The sequence below is a fragment of the Sturnus vulgaris genome, chromosome 26, assembly GCF_052056855.1.
Source record: "Sturnus vulgaris isolate bStuVul1 chromosome 26, bStuVul1.hap1, whole genome shotgun sequence".
In the NCBI taxonomy this organism is placed as follows: Eukaryota; Metazoa; Chordata; class Aves; order Passeriformes; family Sturnidae; genus Sturnus; species Sturnus vulgaris.
The window spans coordinates 1075612-1097385 of record NC_142268.1 but is presented as its reverse complement, the minus strand read 5'-3'; the positions used below and the strand labels follow the sequence as shown (position 1 = coordinate 1097385).

Genomic DNA, 21774 nt, shown 5'->3' with positions numbered 1-21774 from the left:
TTCCCGCTCCTGCAGTGCCATGGGCGTGTCACAGGGACCCCCAAACTCCCCCCGTGCCCCATCCATGCCCACGTCACACCTACATCCCAATTTATTCTCCAGGCCAGAAGCAGCTCTCGGTGCTGGGGGGGCAAAGGGCCCCGGCGACACGGGGGGCACGGAGTGGGGGGGCCGTGGGTGGCCCCGGGGGTGGCAGAGCCCTGCAGGGCAGCGCTGGGGGTGCCAGGGGCAGGGGTACATTCAGTGCTGTGCCCAGGGGGGCTCAGGGCAGGCTGGAGCTGCTGGCCGTGCTGTTCCGCTTCTGCAGGCACCGCACGGCGCTGGGCACCTGCAGCCCCGACGTCACCTGGAAGCTGCCACACCACACCTGGGGACACGGGGGAGGGGCTCAGGGGGCTGAACCCAGCGCTGGCAGCACCCCCAGAGCCTCCAGCCCTGCCTCAAATTACCATGAAGGCTGGCAGCACCGGCTGCGAGAACTTGGCCTTGAAGGTGTGGAGCAGCTGCTTGGTCCGGGCGTTGTAGAAGGAAAGGAAACCTGTGGGAATGGGGGCACAGGTGGGCACGGGGTGGGCAGAGCCCCAGCCCCGTGCCCGGGGTGGTGACAACGGTGGTGGCAATGCCCATGGTGGATGCTGGTGTCCATGCTGATGCCCATAGTGGTGGCAATGCCCGTGGAGGTGCCAACCCCATCCCCAGCCCAGCCCCAGCCCCAGCCCCACCTTCGTGGAAGTTGCAGTGGACGCCGATGCAGTCGGGCACGGGCACGTCGAGCGCCTTGGCCTTGTTGTTGTGCTTGGCACTGAAGCTGACCTGCAGCCAGTTGTTGAGGTGCAGGCACCAGGACGCCGAGGTCTTGCCCAGCTGGTCGAACTTGCCCAGGCTGCGATAGGCTACGCCCACGCCGAAGGCTTTGCTGTCGCGGTCGTACCGCACCTCCCAGTAGTGCTCGTCCCCGTCGATCAGGGTGTCCCCTGGGGCACGGCCACGGCTCTGCCCGGGGCACCCAGGGCGTGCCCTGCCCTGTCCCCACCCTGCCAGGGGTGCCCCCTGCCCCACCCGCTGTGCCCTGTCCCCTTCGTGCTCCCTCTCACCCCTGGGTGTCCCCTCCTCACCCACACTGCTGGGTCCCTCTCTCATCCCACCCTTGGGTGTCCCCCCGACACCCCCGGGTCCCCCTCTCACCCAGCACCGTGTAGGATTCAGCCGTGAATCGGTCTCGGCCCCCTCGGCCCAGGGACATCCTCTTGGGTGACTGCACCACCCTGGCACACAGGGACACAGGCAGGGTTGGCACTGCCAGGCCCAGGGACTGTCCCAGGGGGTCTGGGGGTGGCGTTACCTGGCAGGGGAGTTGGCAGGGGAGGCCGTCCTGCCCTTGCCATCCTTCTCACGGGCCTTGACGTCCTGCACCTTCCCGCCCGTGGCGTCCCACTCCACGCTCAGCTCCTCCACCCGCAGGTTCTGGTGGCAGGTGCTGGCATCCAGCCGGAACATGAACGCTGGGGACAGCCCCTGTCAGCAGAGCCTCGGCCCCTCCTGCCTGGCCACCACCCCACGAGGGTGGCACAGGGGCGACACGGGCACCTGCCACCCCCCCCAGACCCACCTCTGGTCTCCAAAGTGACCGGCTCCGAGAACTCGCCCGCCACCGCCTTGTTACACGCCCGGACCCGAAAGTTCATGTACTTCATGTCAAACTTCAGCCCTGTGGGCACAGCGGGGTCACAGGGTGGGCCATGAGAAGGGCACTGCCACCCCCATGTCCCCAAGAGAGCCTGGGACAGCCCCAGTGCCCGCCTGGCACCGGCTCCACCACTGCGCCCTCACCAGTGAGGGTGTACTCCGTGCCCTTGATGCCCTCGATGACCATCCAGGGCTGGTCCTCCTTGGCACGGGGTGGCCCCTCGAAGTTGGTCCTGCGATACTCCAGCACGTAGTGGTCGATCTTGCTGTCCTCGTCGGGCATCCTCCAGGCCAGGGTCACACAGTTATCGGCCACCAGCGACTCGGCCAGGTCGATCTCGGGGGCGCTGGGCACTGCCCGCAGGAGCAGCCGTGCCAGTGTCCCCCCCTCCCTGCCACGCAGGGGCTCCCCAGCACCCCAAGGGAACACCCAAGGGTGGGACCAAAGGGCTGGGGTTCCCAAAGGGCTGGGCCTCCCACAGACCCCACGGGCTCGGCAAGTCCCAGACCTCAGGCATGGCACCCACTTGGTCTCACCCTGGGACCCCACCTGTGGAACCCAGAGACCCCCAGCACGGCCCCCACCGCCCCCTTGGGCACAGCATCCAAACCCTTCAGCCCTCCGTCCATCCCTGGCACCTTCCTGCCCCTCTGGGAAGGCACCCCAGGGCATTCCAGGGACCTGGCCCTGCCCTGCCCTGTCCCCCCGTGCCCCCCTGGCCTGGCAGTACCTGGCAGGAAGGTGAGGGCCTGCAGCAGGCGCCGTTCCTGGGCGAAATCCACCATCAGGTGGCTCATGTTATCGCTGACCTTGGCCTTGAGCGACAGCCGGAAGGCCGGAGCCATCGTCACACTGTGCCAGGACAGGGGACAGAGCTCAGCGGGGCTGGGCACCCATCCTGCCCTGCATGGCCCTGGGGAGGGTGGGCACAGCCACCCCTGCACCCACAGGGCCACCCCTGCACCTTGGGACCACCCCCTGTGGGGTCCTGGCTGGGAGGAGGAGGTGGAGGAAGAGGAGGAGGAGGAGGATGGGGTTAGTGGGTGGGGGCTCAGGGGGGCCGTACCTATCCTTGATCTGTTTGGCCGCCTTGTGAGCGCAGAGGGAAAGAGGAGGAGAAAAGCAGCAGTGAGGCAGCAGAGCCGGGCACAGGGGGGCACATGCGGGACCTGTACCAGCTGTGGCACCCAGCGGGACAGCATCCCTGCATCCCACAGCATCCCACAGCATCCCACAGCATCCCTGCATCCCACAGCATCCCACAGCATCCCACTGCATCCCACAGCGTCCCTGCATCCCACAGCATCCCACAGCATCCCTGCATCCCACAGCATCCCACAGCATCCCACAGCATCCCTGCATCCCACAGCATCCTAGAGCATCCCAGAATCCCAGAGCATCCCTGCATCCCAGATCATCCCACAGCATCCCTGCATCCCAGAATCCCAGATCATCCCACAGCATCCCTGCATCCCACAGCATCCCAGATCATCCCACAGCATCCCTGCATCCCAGAGCATCCCACACAGCACAGCACCCGCCTGGCACAGCACTCCATGTGCCCCCCAGTGCCCCCCATGTCCCTGCCATGCTGCCCCTCTGGCACTGGTGGCACTGGTGGCACTGGTGGCACTGGGGGCAGCCCCGGTGTCTGCGCTCCCCCCCAGCCCCACAGCAGGCACAGCCAGCCCAGCGTGGCCCCAGCACAGACAGAAAAGGGTGCCCGGCCCAGAGCAGCATCCAGCGGGTGGCAAGGAGCGGTCAGGACACTCCCAGCGTGGGGACAGCCAGGCAGTGCCACCCCTGGCACCACAGGGACCCACCTGGGAGAAGTCGTGGTGGTTGGCCGTGCCCAGGGCCTGGTTGGCCGCCTCCAGCAGCTCCTCCGAGCTCTCCAGGGCCTTGGAACAGGCCACGAGCTGGGCCTGGCGAGGGAGGGCACAGGGGCAGCGCTGGGCAGGGGTCCTGGGGGTCCCGGCGGCTCTGGGGGCTCCGGGCTGGGCTCACCTGCAGCTCGTAGGTGCGGCTGGCGCGCTCCTGCTTGATTTTCATCACCATGTCCTCCTTGAGGTCGTCCAGCAGCGTGTACAGAGACTGGAACTCGGCCTCCAGGTCCTGCTGTGCCCGCGCCGAGTTGGCCTGGGCACAAAACAGGGCCTCAGCCGGGCCTGGCCTGGCACGGCACGGGCAGGGCAGGGCAGGGCAGGGGGCCCGGGGGTACCTCCACGTTCTGGATCATCTGCTTGAGGGAGTAGATGAAGTTCTGGATCTCCTCATTCTTCACGGCGAGGGTGGTGATGATCTTGCGCAGAGACTCCTGCCCGGCGCCCTGCAGAGCCCGTCAGTGCCCGCGGCCTCCCCCGGGCCCCCCGAGCCCCCCAGGGCCCGGCCCCGCCCTGCCAGGCCGTGCCAGGCCGTGCCAGGCCATGCCAGACGGTGCTGCCCGGCATGGCGGGGCCGATGACTTGGCAATGTCAGTGTCAGTGTGAGTGTGAGTGTGAGTGTGAGTGTGAGTGTGAGTGTGTGAGTGTGAGTGTGTGAGTGTGCCAGCCCTGCTCCCCTCCCGCACCCCTCCTTCCCTCCGGTGCCATGCTGAACCCCTCAGCCCTCCATCCTCCGCACCCTGCGCTCCTCATCCCTCCTTCTCCATCCCTCTCTTCCTTCTTCTCCATCCCCTCTTCCTCCCTCCCTCTTTCCCATCCCTGCATCCCTCCTGCTCCTCTCCCTCTCGCATCCATCCCCACTTCCTCCATCACTCCTTCCTCCATCCCTCCGCCCCTTCTTCCTTCATCTCTCCTTCTTCATCCCTCCCTCCCTCCTCCCTCCTTCCTCCCTCCCTCCCTCCTCCCTCCACCCGTCCATCCCCTCTCTCTCCCTCCCTCTCTCCTCACTCCATCCTCCATCCCCCCGGCCCCCAAGGCTCCATCCGCTGTTCCTGCCCTCTCCCGGTTCCTCCCGCATCCCCCCCGTGTCCCGCCGGTGCCCGGGGGGTTCGGGCCGTACCTGGTCGCCCATTCCGGGCCGGCCCCGCCGCGCTCGGCCCCGCCGACACCAACAAAGGGGGAGCGGCGCCCCCGCCCCGCCCCGGCCACGCCCCTCGGCCCGGCCACGCCCCTCGGCCCGCGGCATGCCGGGAGTTGTAGTCCCGGAGTGGGGGGGTGGGTGTTGAGACCTCGGGGTTGGGGAGCGCCGGGCCAGGGCTGGGGGCGACGGGAGAGGGGGACATTGTCACACTGTCACACTGTCGCACTGTCACACTGCCACACTGCGTGGGGGGAGAGGGGTTCCCAGTCCAGGGCACCCCCACCCTCCCTGCAGGGCCACGCTGGGACCCCCAGCCCACTCGGGGGGCAGGAGGGGTCCCCCAGCTCCAGGGGGATCAGGAGGAGTCCCCACGGGCTCCTCCCCAGGCTGCAGTGGATCCAGGATCAAGGTGGAGCCTGAGGAGTAGCTGTCACCTGTCCTCACTCTGGATGGTGTCCCAAACCCCTGTCCCCATCCCTGTCCCCATTCCTGCCCAAATCCCTGTCCCCATCCCTGTTCAAATCCCTGTCCCCATCCCTGTCCAAATCCCCACCCCCAGTCCCCCACCACGCCCCGATCTCTGCCCCCTCTCTGTTCCTGTCACCTCCCCTGTAGCACAGGAAGCCACAGTGTCACTGTCAGCTGGCCCAGGTGACAGAGGGCCAGGAGGCTTTGGGGACAGCAGCGCTGTGGGGACAGGGACAGCGTGAGGACTGGGAACCCCTGGGGACGCAGCCCCTCGGAGGGGGTGGCTGGGCTGGCCCCGGAGCAGGGATGTGGGGGCTCGGAGTCCTCATTTCCCTCCTTGGAGGTGAGTGGGGGACAAGGCTGGCTGGGGGGGACAGTGGGGACAGCGCCTGGGACCCTGTGGCTGCCCTGTGGGGTTGGGGACAAGCCACCCAGGGGACACTGGAGGGGGCACGGGGCTCAGGCTGGCCCCTGTGTGACAGCTGGGGTGGAGGGGGGACATCTGTCCTGATGGGGAGACCAGAGAGGGGCTGAGGACACAGAGGGAGGGACAGAGGTGGGTGACATGGCTGTGACGGGGTGGAGCAGGGAGAGATGCATGGGGGGACATGGAGAGGGGACAGGATGGGGGTGAGTGGGGACAGGAAGGTGGCAGTGGTTGGGGACAGGATGAGGGTGAGTGGGCACAGGAAGGTGGCAGTGGTCGGGGACAGGATGGGGTGTGTGGTCAGAGGCAGCGGTGACAGAGAACGTCAGCGAGCCTGCAGTGTCCCCACCCCCACCCCACGGGTGTCCCGGGGGACCGCGGGGCTCGGGGGTGCCACCCCCCCGTGACCCCGGGGCTGTCCCCACAGCGGGCGCCCTGCGGGTGATCCAGGAGCCGGACGAGCTGCAAGTGACCGAGGGTGACACGGCCACCCTGGGGTGCCAGGTGGAGATGGCCGAGAGCGGGGTCCAGCTGCGCCTGGAGTGGGTGAGGGACGGGGGGCTCGGGGTGCTCTGTGCCACCCGCCTGGGCTTTATCACCTCCCCGAGCCCGTCCCCGTGTCCCCGCGGCTCCCAGGGGGTCCAGCTGGCCTGGCACCCCCCCCGGGCCACCCTCAGCCTCCCGCAGGTGCAGGAGAACGACAGCGGCCGCTACATTTGCCAAGTGATCCTGGAGATCCCCCGGCACGGCACGGCCACCGGCAACGGCACCGAGCTCCGCGTCACCCCCGGTACTGCCCGGGACGGCCCCGGTACGGCCCCGGTACTGCCCGGGACGGCCCCGGTACTGCCCGGGACGGCCCCGGTACGGCCCCGGTACTGCCCGGGACGGCTCCGTGCGGAGGGGGCAGCGGGACAGTAGAGGTGGCATCGCCGAGGGGCTTGGGCGGTCACTGAGGGTCACCAAGAGGGCGAGTGGGGTCACCTGGAGGAGATTCCTGGGGGGTTTGGGTGGGCACAGAGAGGGGGACAGGGACAGGGACAGGGACAGGGATGGGGACAGGAACGGGGATGGGGACAGGGACATCTCTGACTGCTTTCCCCTCACGGCAGCAGCTCCCGGAGGACATCGGGCAGGTAATTGTGTCCCCGCTGTCCCTGCTGTGCCCCCCAGCCTGGCACCCCCGTGTGACCCCCGCGGTGTCCCCGGGGCTGGGGGTGACCCCGGCTGGCTCCGCTTGCAGCGCTGTTCTGGGGGCTCGTGGGGAGCCTGGGGGGCATCATCCTTCTCCTGGGGATGGCCCTGCTCGGCTACCGCTGCTGCCACAGGAGCCCAGGTAACCCAATGTCCCCAAATGTCCCCTTCCCCAAATCCCCTCCCCGAGTTCCCCTTCCCAAATACCTGTCCCCAAATACCCCGTCCCTTTCTGCCCCTCTCTCCCACACCCAAACGCCCCCCATGCCCACCTGCCCCATGTCCCCTTGATCCCAAACCTCCCCTGCACGTCCCCGTGTGTCCCCCCAGGGTCCTAGCACACAGAAGCCACCCCAAAAGACGCTGTCCCCCCAGACACGGCCATTTACGTGAACGTGGTGTCCGGTTCGGCTCGGGACCCCAAAAAGCCGCCGCCCCCCGAGCAGCAGCAGAACCCGTACCAGCGGGCACGGGTCCCCGCCGTGCCCCCCCGGCCCTGAGGGTGCCCCCGGTGTCTCACACCCTCCCCCAGCCCTGCCTTCCTCAGGAAACCGCGCCCTCCCCAAAAAAACCCCAAAAAGCATCCTGTCAGGCGGCTCCGCGTCCTCCGTGTCCGTGCCATGCTGTGCCACCCCTGCGTGGGCAGCCATTGTCACTGTGCCGGAGCGGTGACAGCAGCCCCTGGCAGCGCGCATTTGGGGGAAGCCACTCTGGTGTCCCCTGGAATCTTCCACGGTGTCACCTGGCACACGGGGGCTGTGCTGGGGGGTGGGAAATGAGGACCCTCCTGGCGGGGGACAGGGACACCGGGTTGTGCCCATGGGTGGGGGGACAAATCTCGGCTTCCCCCACCATCCTGGGGGTCCTGGACGGTGGTGACAGCAGGAGGGGACGGAGGTGGCAGCGCCACCACTTTGTCCTGCCTTCCCCAGGGGCAACACAGAGTTGGGTGACAAGACGCACGAGGGACACGGATTGCTGTCCCCATTCCTGTCCCCATCCCTGTCCCCGTTCCTGTCCCCGTTCCTGTCGCTGTTCCTGCCCCGTTCCTGTCCCCATCCCTGTCCCCGTTCCTGTCCCCATTCCTGTCCCCATCCCTGTCCCCGTTCCTCACACCCAGACTCACTCACAAACTTGGGCGCTCTCAGGCACACCAGATATCACGTGACACTCATTTAATAAGTGACTAAAAAAATTAAATTAAAAAAAAAAAGAAGCTCGATTGCTCCTCTCTCCTGATCAGTCACTGACATCGATTGCTCCACCCTTGATCAATCACTGACATCGATTGCCCCTCCCTGGATCAATCACTGATATCGATTGCTCCTCCCTCCTGATCAATCACTGACATCGATTGCCCCTCCCTGGATCAATCACTGACATCGATTGCCCCTCCCTCCTGATCAATCACTGACATCGATTGATCCTCCCTCCTGATCAATCAGTGACATCGATTGCCCCTCCCTCCTGATCAATCAGTGACATCGATTGCCCCTCCCTTGATCAATGACTGACATCGATTGCCCCTCCCTCCTGATCAATCAGTAACATCGATTGCCCCTCCCTTGATCAATGACTGACATCGATTGCCCCTCCCTCCTGATCAATCAGTGACATCGATTGCTCCTCCCTTGATCAATAACTGATATCGATTGCTCCTCCCTTCTGATCAATCACTGACATCGATTGCTCCTCCCTTGATCAATCACTGACATCGATTGCTCCTCCCTCCTGATCAATCACTGACATCGATTGCTCCTCCCTTGATCAATCACTGACATCGATTGCTCCTCCCTCCTGATCAATCACTGACATCGATTGCTCCTCCCTTGATCAATCACTGACATCGATTGCTCCTCCCTCCTGATCAATCAGTGACATCGATTGCTCCTCCCTTCTGATCAATCACTGATATCGATTGCTCCTCCCTCCTGATCAATCAGTGACATCGATTCCTCCTCCCTCCTGATCAATAACTGACATCGATTGCTCCTCCCTTGATCAATCAGTGACATCGATTGCTCCTCCCTTGATCAATCACTGACATCGATTGCTCCTCCCTGGATCAATTACTGACATCGATTGCTCCTCCCTCCTGATCAATCACTAACATCGATTGCTCCTCCCCCCTGATCAATCACTGACATCGATTGCTCCTCCCTCCTGATCGATCACTGACATCGATTGCTCCTCCCTCCTGATCAATCACTGACATCGATTGCTCCTCCCTCCTGATCGATCACTGACATCGATTGCTCCTCCCTCCTGATCAATCACTGACATCGATTGCTCCTCCCTGGATCAATAACTGACATCGATTGCTCCTCCCTCTTGATCAATCACTGACATCGATTGCTCCTCCCTCTTGATCAATCACTGTGCTTGATCGCCGATGTAATCGATCGGCAGGCATTAGCAATCGAACGCCGATCTAATCGATCGACAGGCATTAGCAATCGATCGCCGATGTAATCGATCGGCAGGCATGAGCAATCGATCGCCGATCTCATCGATCGGCAGGCATGAGCAATCGATCGCCGATGTAATCGATCGGCAGGCATTAGCAATCGATCGCCGATCTAATCGATCGGCAGGCATGAGCAATCGATCGCCGATGTAATTGATCGGCAGGCATTACCAATCGATCGCCGATGTAATCGATCGGCAGGCATTACCAATCGATCGCCGATCTCATCGATCGGCAGGCATTAGCAATCGATCGCCGATCTCATCGATCGGCAGGCATTACCAATCGATTGCCGATGTCATCGATCGGCAGGCATTAGCAATCGATCGCCGATCTCATCGATCGGCAGGCATTAGCAATCGATCGCCGATCTCATCGATCGGCAGGCATTAGCAATCGATCGCTGATGTAATCGATCGACAGGCATTAGCAATCGATCGCCGATGTGATCGATCATCATGCATTAGCAGTCACTGACATCGATTGATCCTCGCTGGATCAATAACTGACATCGATTGCTCCTCCCTTGATCAATTACTGACATAGATTGATCCTCCCTGGATCAATAACTGATATCGATTGCTCCTCCCTCCTGATCAATCACTGACATCGATTGCTCCTCCCTTGATCAATCACTGACATCGATTGCTCCTCCCTCCTGATCAATCACTGACATCGATTGCTCCTCCCTTGATCAATCACTGACATCGATTGCTCCTCCCTCCTGATCAATCACTGACATCGATTGCTCCTCCCTTGATCAATCACTAACATCGATTGCTCCTCCCTTGATCAATCACTGACATCGATTGCTCCTCCCTCCTGATCAATCACTGACATCGATTGCTCCTCCCTCCTGATCAATCAGTGACATCGATTGCTCCTCCCTTGATCAATCACTGACATCGATTGCTCCTCCCTTGATCAATAACTGATATCGATTGCTCCTCCCTCCTGATCAATCACTGACATCGATTGCTCCTCCTTTGATCAATCACTGACATCGATTGATCCTCCCTTCTGATCAATCACTGACATCGATTGCTCCTCCCTTGATCAATTACTGACATCGATTGCTCCTCCCTCCTGATCAATCACTGACATCGATTGCTCCTCCCTCCTGATCAATAACTGAGATCGATTGCTCCTCCCTTGATCAATCACTGACATCGATTGCTCCTCCCTTGATCAATCACTGACATCGATTGCTCCTCCCTTGATCAATCACTGACATCGATTGATCCTCCCTGGATCAATAACTGACATCGATTGCTCCTCCCTTGATCAATCACTGACATCGATTGCTCCTCCCTCCTGATCAATCACTGACATCGATTGCTCCTCCCTCCTGATCAATCACTGACATCGATTGCTCCTCCCTTGATCAATCACTGACATCGATTGCTCCTCCCTCCTGATCAATCACTGACATCGATTGCTCCTCCCTTGATCAATCACTGACATCGATTGCTCCTCCCTCCTGATCGATCACTGACATCGATTGCTCCTCCCTTGATCAATTACTGACATCGATTGCTCCTCCCTTGATCAATAACTGATATCGATTGCTCCTCCCTGGATCAATAACTGACATCGATTGCTCCTCCCTGGATCAATTACTGAGATCGACTGCCCCTCCCTCCTGATCAATCACTGACATCGATTGCTCCTCCCTTGATCAATCACTGACATCGATTGCTCCTCCCTCCTGATCGATCACTGACATCGATTGCTCCTCCCTCTTGATCAATCACTGTGCTTGATCGCCGATGTAATCGATCGGCAGGCATTAGCAATCGATCGCCGATGTAATTGATCGGCAGGCATTACCAATCGATCGCCGATCTAATCGATCGGCAGGCATTAGCAATCGATCGCCGATCTAATCGATCGCCAGGCATGAGCAATCGATCGCCGATCTCATCGATCGGCAGGCATGAGCAATCGATCGCCGATGTAATCGATCGGCAGGCATGAGCAATCGATCGCCGATCTCATCGATCGGCAGGCATTAGCAATCGATCGCCGATCTCATCGATCGGCAGGCATTAGCAATCGATCGCCGATGTAATCGATCGGCAGGCATTAGCAATCGATCGCCGATGTAATCGATCGGCAGGCATTAGCAGTCGAGCTCCAGGCGATGGATCAAGGCAGAAGAAGTCACGTGCAGAGTGCTGGATCGTGGAGGGAGCAATCGCGTGCAGAGTGATGGATCCCTCAGGTTCACTCACGCACACACACACACCCAGGCACGCCCAAAAACATTCGGGCACACTCAGACACACTCAGGTACACCCTGACACGCCCAGACACACCCAGGCACACTCGGACACACCCAGACCCATTCGGGCACACTCAGGCAAACTCTATTCCTGTCCCTATTCCTGTCCTCACCCCCATCCCTTTCTCCTCCCTGTCCCCATTCCTGTCCCCATTCCAGTTCCCTCTCTCTGCCCCCATCCCTGTCCCAACTCCTCTCCCCCAACTTCCCCATCCCCATCTCTGCCCAAAAACTCCTCCCCAAATCCCGCCCTCCCAAATCCCCTGCGGAGGCACCACAGCGTCACCACGCCGATGTGACACGGCGGTTTAATGGGGCGGGGGGTCCCGGGTTCACAGGGGCTGCACGGCCACGGGGTAGAGCAGGGACAGGTGGCGGGCACCGCGCACGGGCAGTGCCCGGGCCGTGTAGTGCCCCACGGCCGCTGGCACCGACGGGAAGGCGGCGCCGGCCCGGCCCAGCGTGAAGTGCTGCTCCCGGGTCCGCGTCAGCTTCACGTGCACGAAACCGTGACTGCTCCTGTGGGACCGAGAGGAGTGAGGCACGGGCTGGGATTGATGGGATTGATGGGATCGATGGGATGGGGGGGAATAAAGTGCGGATCTGGACAGGGATGAGAATGAGGACAGGGATGAGGAGCAGGGACAGGATAGGGATGGGGACACGCGTGGGGGGACAGCTGGGACAGGAACGGGAATAGGGATGAGGACTAGGATGGAGATTGGGGCATGGACAGGAGTGGGGATGAGGACAAAGATGGGGTCCCCATCCAGAGCAGGGGCAGGGGTTGGCACTACCCCAGGCGAGGATCCCGGGTCACCTCCAGCCTGTCCCCATGCACGGCGACATCCCAGGGGTGCTGGCACACCCAAACACGCCAGCACCGGCTCCAACCCCACACCCACAGCCCCGATGGCCCCCGTGGCGGGGCTGTGCCCGTGTCCCCGTGTCCCCAGGCTCACCGGAGGGACAGTGAGTAGTCCTCGGGGCTGGTCTCGCAGTCCCTCACCAGGAAGCTGCCCTCGCGGCACAGCGCCAGCAGCGTCTCGGCGCCCGCCCGCCCGATGGGGCCGTGGTACCACCTGGGCACAGCGCGGTCACACGGGCACCCCCCGGGCCACCGGGACCCTCCCGGACCCCTCAGCAACGCGGGGCATCCCCCGAGGCCTGGGGACACCCCACACCCCACAGGGAGCTGCTGTGCCATGGGGCACCTTCATGGGGGCAGGCAAGGCATTGGCAACCAAAGGAGTCAGAGGGGCAACCATGCCATGGGGCACCCAAGCATCCCATGGGGCACCCAACCACGCCATGGGGCACCCAACCATCCCATGGGGCACCCAACCATGCCATGGGGCACCCAACCACGCCATGGGGCACCCAACCCCACAAGGATTCACCCATGACCCCCGTTCCCTCTACACCCCCCGGGGACCCACCATGTCAAAGGGCCCAACCCCATCATGGGACACCCCTGAGCCCACAGGGACCCGTCCATGGGGAACTCTCTCCCCCCGAGGTTGCCCCCATGCCACGCTGCGTGCCCGGGGTGCTGATGCCACCCCTTGGCTCGTCCCCAGACTCACGCCTGCTTCTCCAGGGGCAGCGAGGTGTCCACGTGCCGGGGGCTGGGGGGACAGCCCGGCCTGGGGGTGCCAGGGGGGCGGGGGGAGCGCGGCAGCTGCCGGGACAGGCTGGGCGAGCGCTCGGGGCTCTCAAACTGCACTGCGGGGACAAAGGGGGCGTCACCCGCCCCGCCTGGCACAAGGGAATGGCCCAGAGGTGGCTCTGCCCTGCCCTGTGTCCCATTGGGGGTCCCAGGGTGTTGGGGTCCCAGGGGTGACAGCCGTGGGTACATGGGGGGGAACCCCAGGGTGCTGAGGTCCAGCACTGATCCCCCAGGGATGCGGGGCTGGGGGACCCTGGGGTGGTCCCCACGGGCACTGGAGGATGCTGAGAGCCACGAGTGGCACCCACGGGAGCTGTGGAGCCCAAGGGTGGCATCGGGGGACGCTGTCACCTGCGAACGCCCGAGAGATGTGATCCTTCTTCCACTCCCAGGGCTGGTCGTACTCATCGGCCGGGCGCTCGTCATCGCGGGGGAGGCGGCTCTGGCGGGCCGGGGGTCCCCCCGGGCCATCCCCGGCCGTGTCCCACTCCTCGGAGGGGGTGTCATAGAGCTGGGGACCCCGGCGTGGACGCACCCGTCTGCCCTCGCCCTGCCGCGGGTACCCTGGGGGGGGGCACGGGGTAGTGGGAGGTGCCCGGGACCCCCGGAGGGTGCTGGGGGTGCCCGGGGTGTCACCCACCTGGGGAAGGTGTCACCCACCTGCGAGGGGTGTCACCCATCTGTAGGGGTCTCACCCACCTGGGGAAGGTCTCACCCACCTGGGGAAGGTCTCACCCACCTGTAGCCTCCTCGTCGCAGCCGCCCTCGGGCGCCGCCTCCTGCTCCCCCTCGAAGGGCTCCGAGTACTCGCTCTCACCTGGGCCCTGCTGGGGGGGCTCGGGGTAGGACGAGACCCCCCCCTGTTTCCCCTCCTGGGTCCCTGGGTGCCCTCACGGGACCCTTGGGGCTCCCACAGCCCCCACTCGGGTGTCCCCAGCTCCGTCCCCCCTCCCGCCCACCCGGTCCCTTTGTCCCCAACCCCTCTCCCCTTCCCCCTCTCCCAGTGACCGCGCGGTCCCCAGTCCCCCCCAGTTCCCTCTCCCAGTGACCCCAGATCCTCCCCGGCTGCCCCAGTGCCCCCCCCGACCCCTTGGCTCTCCCCGGTTCCCCGTCCCCGCTCTCCCGCTCTTTATTCCCGGTCCCCACCCCCGTTCCCCATCTCCCCCCATCCCCTCCTGTCCCCAGCCCCTCTCTGTTCGCCGCTCCCCCGCTGTCCCCGCTGCCCCACTCACACCTCCCGGACCCCCCCCGGTGCTCCCGGTGCCCCTCGCCCCCCTTCCCCAGCCCCCCCCCCCCCCACTCCCCGCTGCCCCTCTGCACCTCCCGCTCTCTCCGCCGCCCTCCCCGGTGCTGGCGGTTGGCTGCGGCTCCTTCCCGGTGCCCCCGGTGCCCCCCGGTACCCCCCGGTGCCCTCCCGGTACCCCCCGCCCGTACCTGCTGCAGGTGGCGGGGGCCGCCCCCCGGTGTCCCCCCGGTGCCCCCCACCCGCACGAGGCGGCGGCGCGGGGAGGCTGCGGGGCCGCGGAGAGCGGCGGGGGCGGCGCCGGGGGGGCCCCCGGGGCTACCGGGACCGCTGTAGTCGGGCTGGGGGGGGCGCGGGGGGGAGCGCCGAGCCCCCCGGCCCAGGTACTCCCGGAGCCACTTGGCCATGGCGGGGAGCGGCACCGGGACCACCGGGACCGCCGGGACCGAGCGGCTCCGGGACCCGCCGGGACCCCCCCGCCGCCGCCGCCGCCGCCGGAGCCGCTTTGTGTCGCCGCCGCCGCGCGCGGCGCGGACCGGAGCCCCCGATCCCCCCCCCCCCCACCCACCCTCACCCCCCGCTCCCGCCTCGCCGGGGGCACCGGCACGGGGGGGGCGAGACCACCGAGGGGACACCGGCAGCGACAGCGAGGGAGACACGGGGGGACCCCGCGGGGCTCATCCCCACTCCTCCACCCCTCAGTGGCGGGGGGCACCGGGACCCCCAAGTGACACCGGGGCGGCCCCTCCCCGTGAGACAGCGGGAGAATGGGGGGGGTCACCGGGACCCCCAGAGCCCGGTGATGGGGTTGGGATCATCCCCCCCGCTCCCCACGGGCTCCCCGGGGCTGTCCCTGGGGGCTGGAGGGGCGCAGGGTTTGGGGGGAACAAGGAGCCCCCCCCAGCTCTCGTCCTGGGGGGCACGGGGGGTTCTGCTCTGGCCCGGAGTTTGGGGGGGCTCAGACACCCTCAGACATTGGGGGCAGGAGGTTTGGAGCCCCCCCCAGCCCTGCCCCGAGCCCCCTCCTGGCATTGTCTGTCCCCAGAACAAAGGTCCCTGCCCGGGGTCCCACCTGGTGGTGACAGCTGGGGAGTGGGGGGGACACATCTGGGAGGACACGGCCAGAGACCCCCCCCCTCCCCTCATGTCCCCCCACCTCCAGCCCCGGGCTGAGCCCAGTGCCCAGCATTAATATTTGAAAAGGTTAATTAAGGCATGTGCACAGAATGCTAATTGGGATGGGGGGGGGGGGGCTGCCCTTGTGGCCAACTCGCCCTGATGCCCCGAGCCCCCCCCCCCCCCAGCCCCTTTGTGAGGGGCTTAATTAGCCAGAGGCTGCTCAGCAATTAGAAGTGGGGGTCTTGATGAGGGGGGAAGTTCATGGCCGTGGGTGAGGAGAGCCCCACTTGGGGTGGGTGGGCACTGGGGTGGGGGGGGGTCCCTGTCATTGGGGTGGGGGTCCCTGGAGCAGGACCTGACAGTGCCCACGCACAAATCACTCTCTGGAAGAAAATGAACCAACTGGCTCTGCCAGATCCGATTTATTCCAGACTTGTGGCTGCTGCAGCACAGCAGGCTCAGAATGGTGGGGAGGGGTTTGTCCCTGAGCTCTCGGGGGGGCTGGTGGTGGCAGGACAGCCCTGTCCCCACAGTGAGGGGCTGGATGAGCCCCCCCAGGTCTGTGCAAAGGTGGGATCTGAGACACCCTGGCACAGAAAGAGCTCGGGGTGAAGTGAAGGAGAGGGGCTGAGCACCCACCTTCCCCTGCACCCCGGGGGGAAGGATCCAAGGTCCCTCAGGACACCCCAAACCCGACCTGGGCGTGATCACTGGGGGGTGAGGGCAGTGGCACCCCCAGCACGGACACAGCAGGGTCCTGTCCAGCCCAGGCACTTCCCAACACATCCTGGGAGCAGGGCTGGGACACACCAGACACTGCCAGGGCTTCCTCCAGGGTTCCTGCTGCAGGGAAAACACCTTCCCTGTGCTGCTGCTGCAGGGCAGGACGTGGGGACAGTGGTGGCCTGGACCCTGTGGGGCCCTGGCTGTGCTTCCAGCTCCGTGTGGGGCTCCAGGAGCAGCAGGGACCAGGAGAGCCCCATCCCTGTCCCTGCCCCATCCCTGTCCCTGCTCCTCAGTCACTGGTGCTGTCCTCGCTGTCTGAGTAGGCTCCCAACAAACCCAGGGAGGACGTGGCTGCTGCTGCTGCTGCTGGAAGCGAGCCTGGAAAAGAAGGGAGAGAGGATCTGGTCAGGTCCAGCCTCCCCAGGGCATGTCCCAGCAAATCCCTGGAGAGATTCCGAGTGGAGCCTCATCCCTGATGAGCCTGAGCCTCATCCTGAGGGATCCAGGGAGGATAAATCAGGTGGACAAGGAACCCCTGGGCTGGAGTCTTCCTCCTCCACCCTGCAAGGTCTGGGATCCCCCTTGTCCCTCCACAGCTCCGTGGGAGATTCCAGACCCTGGGAAGGGAGAGAGGAGCCAGCTCTGAGCTCCCACCACCCCAATCCTTGGAACAGCAGCCAGGAGCAGGTGGATGGGGAAGCACAGGGAAAAGGGGACAGCTCCAAGAGCTGGGATCCCAGGGAACCCCCGAGGGCAGGGGGACTCACTAAGCCAAAGGCTTAAGATCAACCAGCCCAGAAAAAATTAATCCCTCATCTCCTTTCCCAAATCATGGATCTCCCGGCTTGCTGGGCAGCTCACTGAGGTGCTGGAAAACTTTCCAGCTTGTTTTGTATTCCTTAAAGCTTCCCAGCTCCAGCAGCGAGGCAGGGTTTATCACCAGGCCTCAAACCAAAGCAACTCCCTGCTGTTCCACCCCCATCCCTGTTGTGACGTTCCCGGGGCTGTATCTCCTGTTTTGAAGCTCCTGGCCCTGTCCCCAAGGCCAGAGCCAGGAAGGAGCCTCTCCTTCACCAGGAACCTCCTGGAAATGGGGACACCCCAATCTGTCCCCACACCAAGGACCCCACGCCAGGCTCTGAGCACGGAGCCAAACCCCCCTGGGGGCTTCCAGAGCCCTCCCCAGGGCCCAGCCCGGGGCAGGTACCAGTGCTGGCCGTGCTGCCTCGGCTTTCCATCCCATTATCCAGGGCAGGATGTGGCTTCTGCTTCCTGAGGGCCACCAGCCCGGCCAGCTGGGCCTTGGTGCTGAGCTTGCCCACGCTCCTCTCCCAGCTCTCTGTCCTCGGCTTCTTGCTCTGGGGCTGGGGGTCCTGTGGGGCACAGCCTGGGTCAGGGGGCTCCAGCACGGAGGGGACAAGGGGGGGATTGGGGATGAGAGCAGCAGAGACACAAGGAGAGGGGCCCGAGGGGGAATTGTGGCCCTGCAGTGACAAACAGGGATGTGGAGCTGCAAAGCTGCCCCTGGGAATCCACACGCCACTGCCTCAGGATGGCCCTGGGATGCTGAGGAGGCAGAGAAAAGAATCCCAGGATGGTTTGGCTTGGAAGGACCTTAAAGCTCATCCAGTCCCACCTTCCATTGTGTCCAACCTGGCCTTGGACACTTCCAGCCACAGCTTCCCTGGGCAACCTGTTCCCTCCTTAACCCAACCCTCCCTGCCTCAGTTCCAGACCATTCCCCCGTGTCCTATCCCTCTCTGCCTGGGGAAAGGTCATTCTCTCTCTGTTTTATCAGCTCCTTTCAAGGCCACTGAGCAGCTCCGGGTGCCTGCAGGTGGTCCAGCCACAGAACCCAGTGAATCCCAGAGCCCTGGGCACAGGGATTAGTGCCGGGCCAGGGAACAAGGCTGGGATTAACCCCAGCCCCACTCTGGGCATGGCAGCTTTGATCCAGCCCAGCGGACATGGGGCCCTGGGGCAGGGATTGACAGTGGGAGAGGGCAGGGCTGTTTTGTTGGGATAATCCCTCCCTCCAGGCCGGGCTCTGGGAGCTCTTTTGTTCTCCCTGAACCCAAAGCACAGCCCAGGGAGAGCCCAGAGCGCTGCAATCCTGCCTGAAGCAGCAGCAGGGCCCAGCAGAGCTCTGTTCTTCCCCAGGAAGGCAGGATGGGGACAGGATTGTCACCAAGCACAGCCTAAAATCCCCGAGTGATCCCTGGCTCCTCTCAGCCCAGTTCACAGGGACAGAGCCTTTGGGAGCTGCTCAGGCGTGACACGAGCCTGGTGTCACTCAGACAGGGACACAATGGGCACACAGAGCTCTGGGACACGGTCAGGGCTGGGGCTCCCTCACCTCCTGCAGGATGTCTGTGGGTTTTGTCGGGGCTGCAGGATTCGGGCGGGGTTTTGCTGCTTCCTCCTCGGAGTCGGAATCGTCCAGGAGCCGGCGGTTCTGGGCCTGCTCCAGCATGGCCCTGTGGGGACACAGGAGTGTTGGAGCTGGATCCATCCCACTGCCAGGCCCTGCTTGCTCCAGGGGAGCTGGGGCCAGCGGCAGAGCCTCGGGATCCCCTTCCCAAGGGGTTTTATGGGATCAGGTTCAAGCCTGAGGGGTGAGAGCACTGGGATCTGGAGCTTCACCCCACAGCAGGAACTGGGTCCATGTGAGGGCACTTCCCAAGGGATGGGACCCCCCCTCAGCAGCCCAGATCCCACAGAATCCCAGCCTGGCTGGGTTGGAAGCACCTTCCACTCCTTCTCCCTGAGCACTTTGCCACGACAGACTGGGATTTCTTCCCAGCTCCCCAAATCTGGTAACTCAGCCCCCTCTGTCCAGGCCCAGGCTGCCTCATCCCCCATCCCAGCACTCCCAGCCCCCTCACTTCATCTCCTGCTCGTCCTCCTCCTGCTCCTTGCGCCTCTGCTCCTCCTCCAGCTCCTTGTACTGCTTCAGCATGGCCTCAAAATCCACGTTGGCCTGGCGCTGGTTGAGCTCCTTCAGCTCCTGCAGGTTCTCCAGGACCTCCATCTCCAGCTTGGAGTCCTTGGTTCGGTTCTCCAGGACCTGGATGGGATAAGTTGGGATATTTGAGGCAGCAGAGCCTGCACAAGAGCCTCCAACACCTCCCCATGCTGGATGAAGCACAAGAGGATTGTCCTCATCCTCATTTTTGGGTAAGACAGGAAAGTCTGAATGGTTAGGAGGTCACTGCTGTGGCTGGGGAGAGTCAGGCAGTGTGGGAGAGGTTTTCCTGCAGTCCTTGTACCTTCATGGGATTGTTGAGCTCCTCCTCTTCCCTCTCCTTCTGCATCCTCTTCTCCTCCTCCTCCAGGAGCTTCTCTGCCTGGAAGTTCCTGGTGGCACCGTGCTCCATGGTGTAATCCGTGTTCTCGGGGTCTGTCTGAGAGGGAACAGCAGGAAAACCATGGTGGGTGGGAATCCTGCTCCAGCCAGCCCATGGCCACCTCCAGAGCCACACATTCCCTGAACAAAACTGCCCAGGAAGGGCTGATCCAGCCAAGAACCCATGCTGGGACTGGAGTGTCAGGGAATCATGGGGACCATCAGCTCCTCTCTCTGAACGAGACAATCCCACCAACCCCACTGTCCAAAAGCTCCTGGAGCTCTGCCCCCCTCATTCCCTGGGGGAATTCACTGCCCCACCACCCTTGGAGGTAAAACCCTTCCCTTGATCCCCACCCCACCGCCCTGGCACAGCTCCAGCCGTTCCCTGGGATGCACCCCGAGCTCTCCCAGGCAGGGAGAGGCCGGAATTGCGGGGCCAGGCTGACCTTGAAGGTGATCTCAGCCAGGCAGCGTGTGCACTTGATGTAGAAACGGAAGATGGGCAGCCCCAGGTACGCCTCGTTCTGCACGGTCTCCTTGCGGGCGTTGAACTTCTTGCCCTTGTAGATGTACTCCCCACACGTCTTGCACCTGGGGCAAGGGGAGGGAAATGTCCAGGGCACCTCAAAAAAGCAGGGAATGAACACCAGGAACAGCCCAGGTGACTGGTTGTGTCAGGATGTTTTTGGCTTTGGAAATTTAAGGGTGAGTAACGCCCAAAATTGGGGAATTGTGGGTTGGTTTGGGTCCCCTGCACTGCCACCCCTGCCATAGCAGGGACACTTTCCATTGTCCCAGGCTGCTCCAACCTGGCCTTGGACATTCCAGGGATCCAGAGGCAGTCACAGCTGCTCTGGGAATTCCATCCCAGCCAGGAATTCCTTCCCAATATCCCATCCATCCCTGCCGTCTGGCAGTGGGAAACCATTCCCTGTGTCCTGTCCCTCCATCCCTTGTCACTGTTCTCTGTCCATCCTTCCTGTCAGCTCCTTCATGGGCTTTGGGGCCTTTCCAACCCCTCCCAAACCATTCCACGACTGATCCCATTATTCCAGGAGTGATCCCGTGGCTCCAAAGCCGCTCTCACCTCATGTTGAAGGGGGCCATGAGCCTCACCACGTACTGCCTGTCCTTTGGGAGCTTGAGCTTCGGGATCTTGGCCGGATCAAAGTCCGGGGGGTAATATTTCTATGGAGAGAGAGAGAGAATTTGGGAATGCCAGGAATATTTCTATGGAGAGAGAGTGGATTTGGGAATGCGGGACCACCAGGACTCTTCTCACTCCCCACAGCTCCGACAGGAGGGGGCAGCCAGGTGGGGGTCGGGCTCTGCTGCCAGGGAACAGCGACAAGATGAGTGGAAACGACCTCAGAGGAGGCTGAAATTGGATTTTGGGAAAACCCCTTCAAGGAAAGGTTGTTAAACACTGGATGAGCTGCCCAGAGAGGTTTGGAGTCTCCATCCTGGAGGTGTCCAAGGACGGCCTGGACGTGACACTCGGTGCTCTGGACTTGGTGACAAGGTGGGCACCGGGCAAGCCTGGACTGCATCTCGGTTCTTTTCCAGCCTCAGCGATCCCGAGATTCCGAGTGACTCCCGAACCAACCGGGACGCCCCCCAGCGCCCTCGGGGAACCCTCCCGCGGCCCAGCCCGGCTCGGAACGCCCTCCTGGCCCCTCCCTTGGCGGGGATTTCCCCCCAACTCACGTTCAGCACTTTTCGTTCCGACATCGCTGCGGCTTCTCCTGATCCCCGGTGCTGCCGGTGCTGCCTCCGCGCCGCTCGCCGCTTCCGGGTGTGGCCCCGCCCCCTCCGCCGTTCATTGGCCCAGCGAGCCGCGGCCTCCCCGATCCTCGTCTGTTATTGGCTGATCCAGCTGCCTGTCAACAGCTCCGCCCGCGGCTGTTGTGCAGCCCAACCAAGAGTCCGCCGGAGAGCCGCGGCCTCATAAGGGGTTCCGCAGATTCTTGGGTCCTGCCGGGCGGCTTGGGGGACGCCGGGGCTGCAATCTGGGGCTGGGGAAATTCGGCTTCCTCACAGCAGCACGGGATGTGGGTCTTTGCCTCCCCTGATCTCCCGTGACACATATTCGTCATGTGGATAACTGTCCCCAGATC

The 21774-nt window shown here is 63.5% G+C and overlaps 4 protein-coding genes across 13 annotated transcripts; 1 reads left to right on the top strand and 3 right to left on the bottom strand.

The window, feature by feature from the left end:
* Positions 1 to 73: 73 nt before the first annotated feature.
* Positions 74 to 4810, bottom strand: FSD1 (fibronectin type III and SPRY domain containing 1). Of its 2 annotated transcripts, none has more exons than XM_014887226.2 (13): positions 4691 to 4810; positions 3909 to 4016; positions 3695 to 3826; positions 3511 to 3612; positions 2754 to 2776; positions 2418 to 2539; positions 1831 to 2040; positions 1610 to 1708; positions 1343 to 1502; positions 1186 to 1265; positions 723 to 974; positions 450 to 538; positions 74 to 367 (listed from the first exon to the last, which is right to left on the bottom strand). In XM_014887226.2, exons 1-13 carry the CDS (start codon positions 4700 to 4702, stop codon positions 263 to 265), a joined length of 1494 nt encoding a protein of 497 aa, XP_014742712.2. In that variant the 5' UTR covers positions 4703 to 4810; the 3' UTR covers positions 74 to 262. The 2 variants fall into 2 exon arrangements, with proteins under 2 accessions (XP_014742712.2, XP_088035397.1); XM_088179271.1 differs by lacking the exon at positions 4691 to 4810 and adding an exon at positions 4432 to 4485.
* TMIGD2 (transmembrane and immunoglobulin domain containing 2) lies at positions 4802 to 8007 on the top strand. 9 transcript variants are annotated; one of them, XM_088179280.1, is made up of 6 exons: positions 4802 to 5522; positions 6034 to 6152; positions 6294 to 6470; positions 6722 to 6742; positions 6850 to 6942; positions 7131 to 8007. In XM_088179280.1, the coding sequence occupies exons 1-6, from the start codon at positions 5486 to 5488 to the stop codon at positions 7191 to 7193; spliced, it is 510 nt and encodes a 169-aa protein (XP_088035406.1). In that variant the 5' UTR covers positions 4802 to 5485; the 3' UTR covers positions 7194 to 8007. The 9 variants fall into 9 exon arrangements, with proteins under 9 accessions (XP_088035406.1, XP_088035404.1, XP_088035402.1 ...); XM_088179278.1 differs by having other exon boundaries at positions 6294 to 6396; positions 6722 to 6942; XM_088179276.1 differs by having other exon boundaries at positions 4839 to 5522; positions 6034 to 6396; positions 7176 to 8007.
* Positions 8008 to 11845: 3838 nt separating this feature from the next.
* On the bottom strand, positions 11846 to 14870 carry SHD (Src homology 2 domain containing transforming protein D). Its single transcript, XM_088179094.1, has 6 exons — positions 14655 to 14870; positions 13960 to 14044; positions 13572 to 13784; positions 13138 to 13276; positions 12514 to 12633; positions 11846 to 12070 (listed from the first exon to the last, which is right to left on the bottom strand). Exons 1-6 carry the CDS (start codon positions 14868 to 14870, stop codon positions 11884 to 11886), a joined length of 960 nt encoding a protein of 319 aa, XP_088035220.1. The 3' UTR covers positions 11846 to 11883.
* Positions 14871 to 15976: 1106 nt separating this feature from the next.
* Positions 15977 to 21463, bottom strand: YJU2 (YJU2 splicing factor homolog). Its single transcript, XM_014887225.2, has 8 exons — positions 21365 to 21463; positions 20745 to 20845; positions 20104 to 20248; positions 19578 to 19712; positions 19194 to 19375; positions 18665 to 18785; positions 17516 to 17681; positions 15977 to 16686 (listed from the first exon to the last, which is right to left on the bottom strand). Exons 1-8 carry the CDS (start codon positions 21386 to 21388, stop codon positions 16598 to 16600), a joined length of 963 nt encoding a protein of 320 aa, XP_014742711.1. The 5' UTR covers positions 21389 to 21463; the 3' UTR covers positions 15977 to 16597.
* Positions 21464 to 21774: the final 311 nt, after the last annotated feature.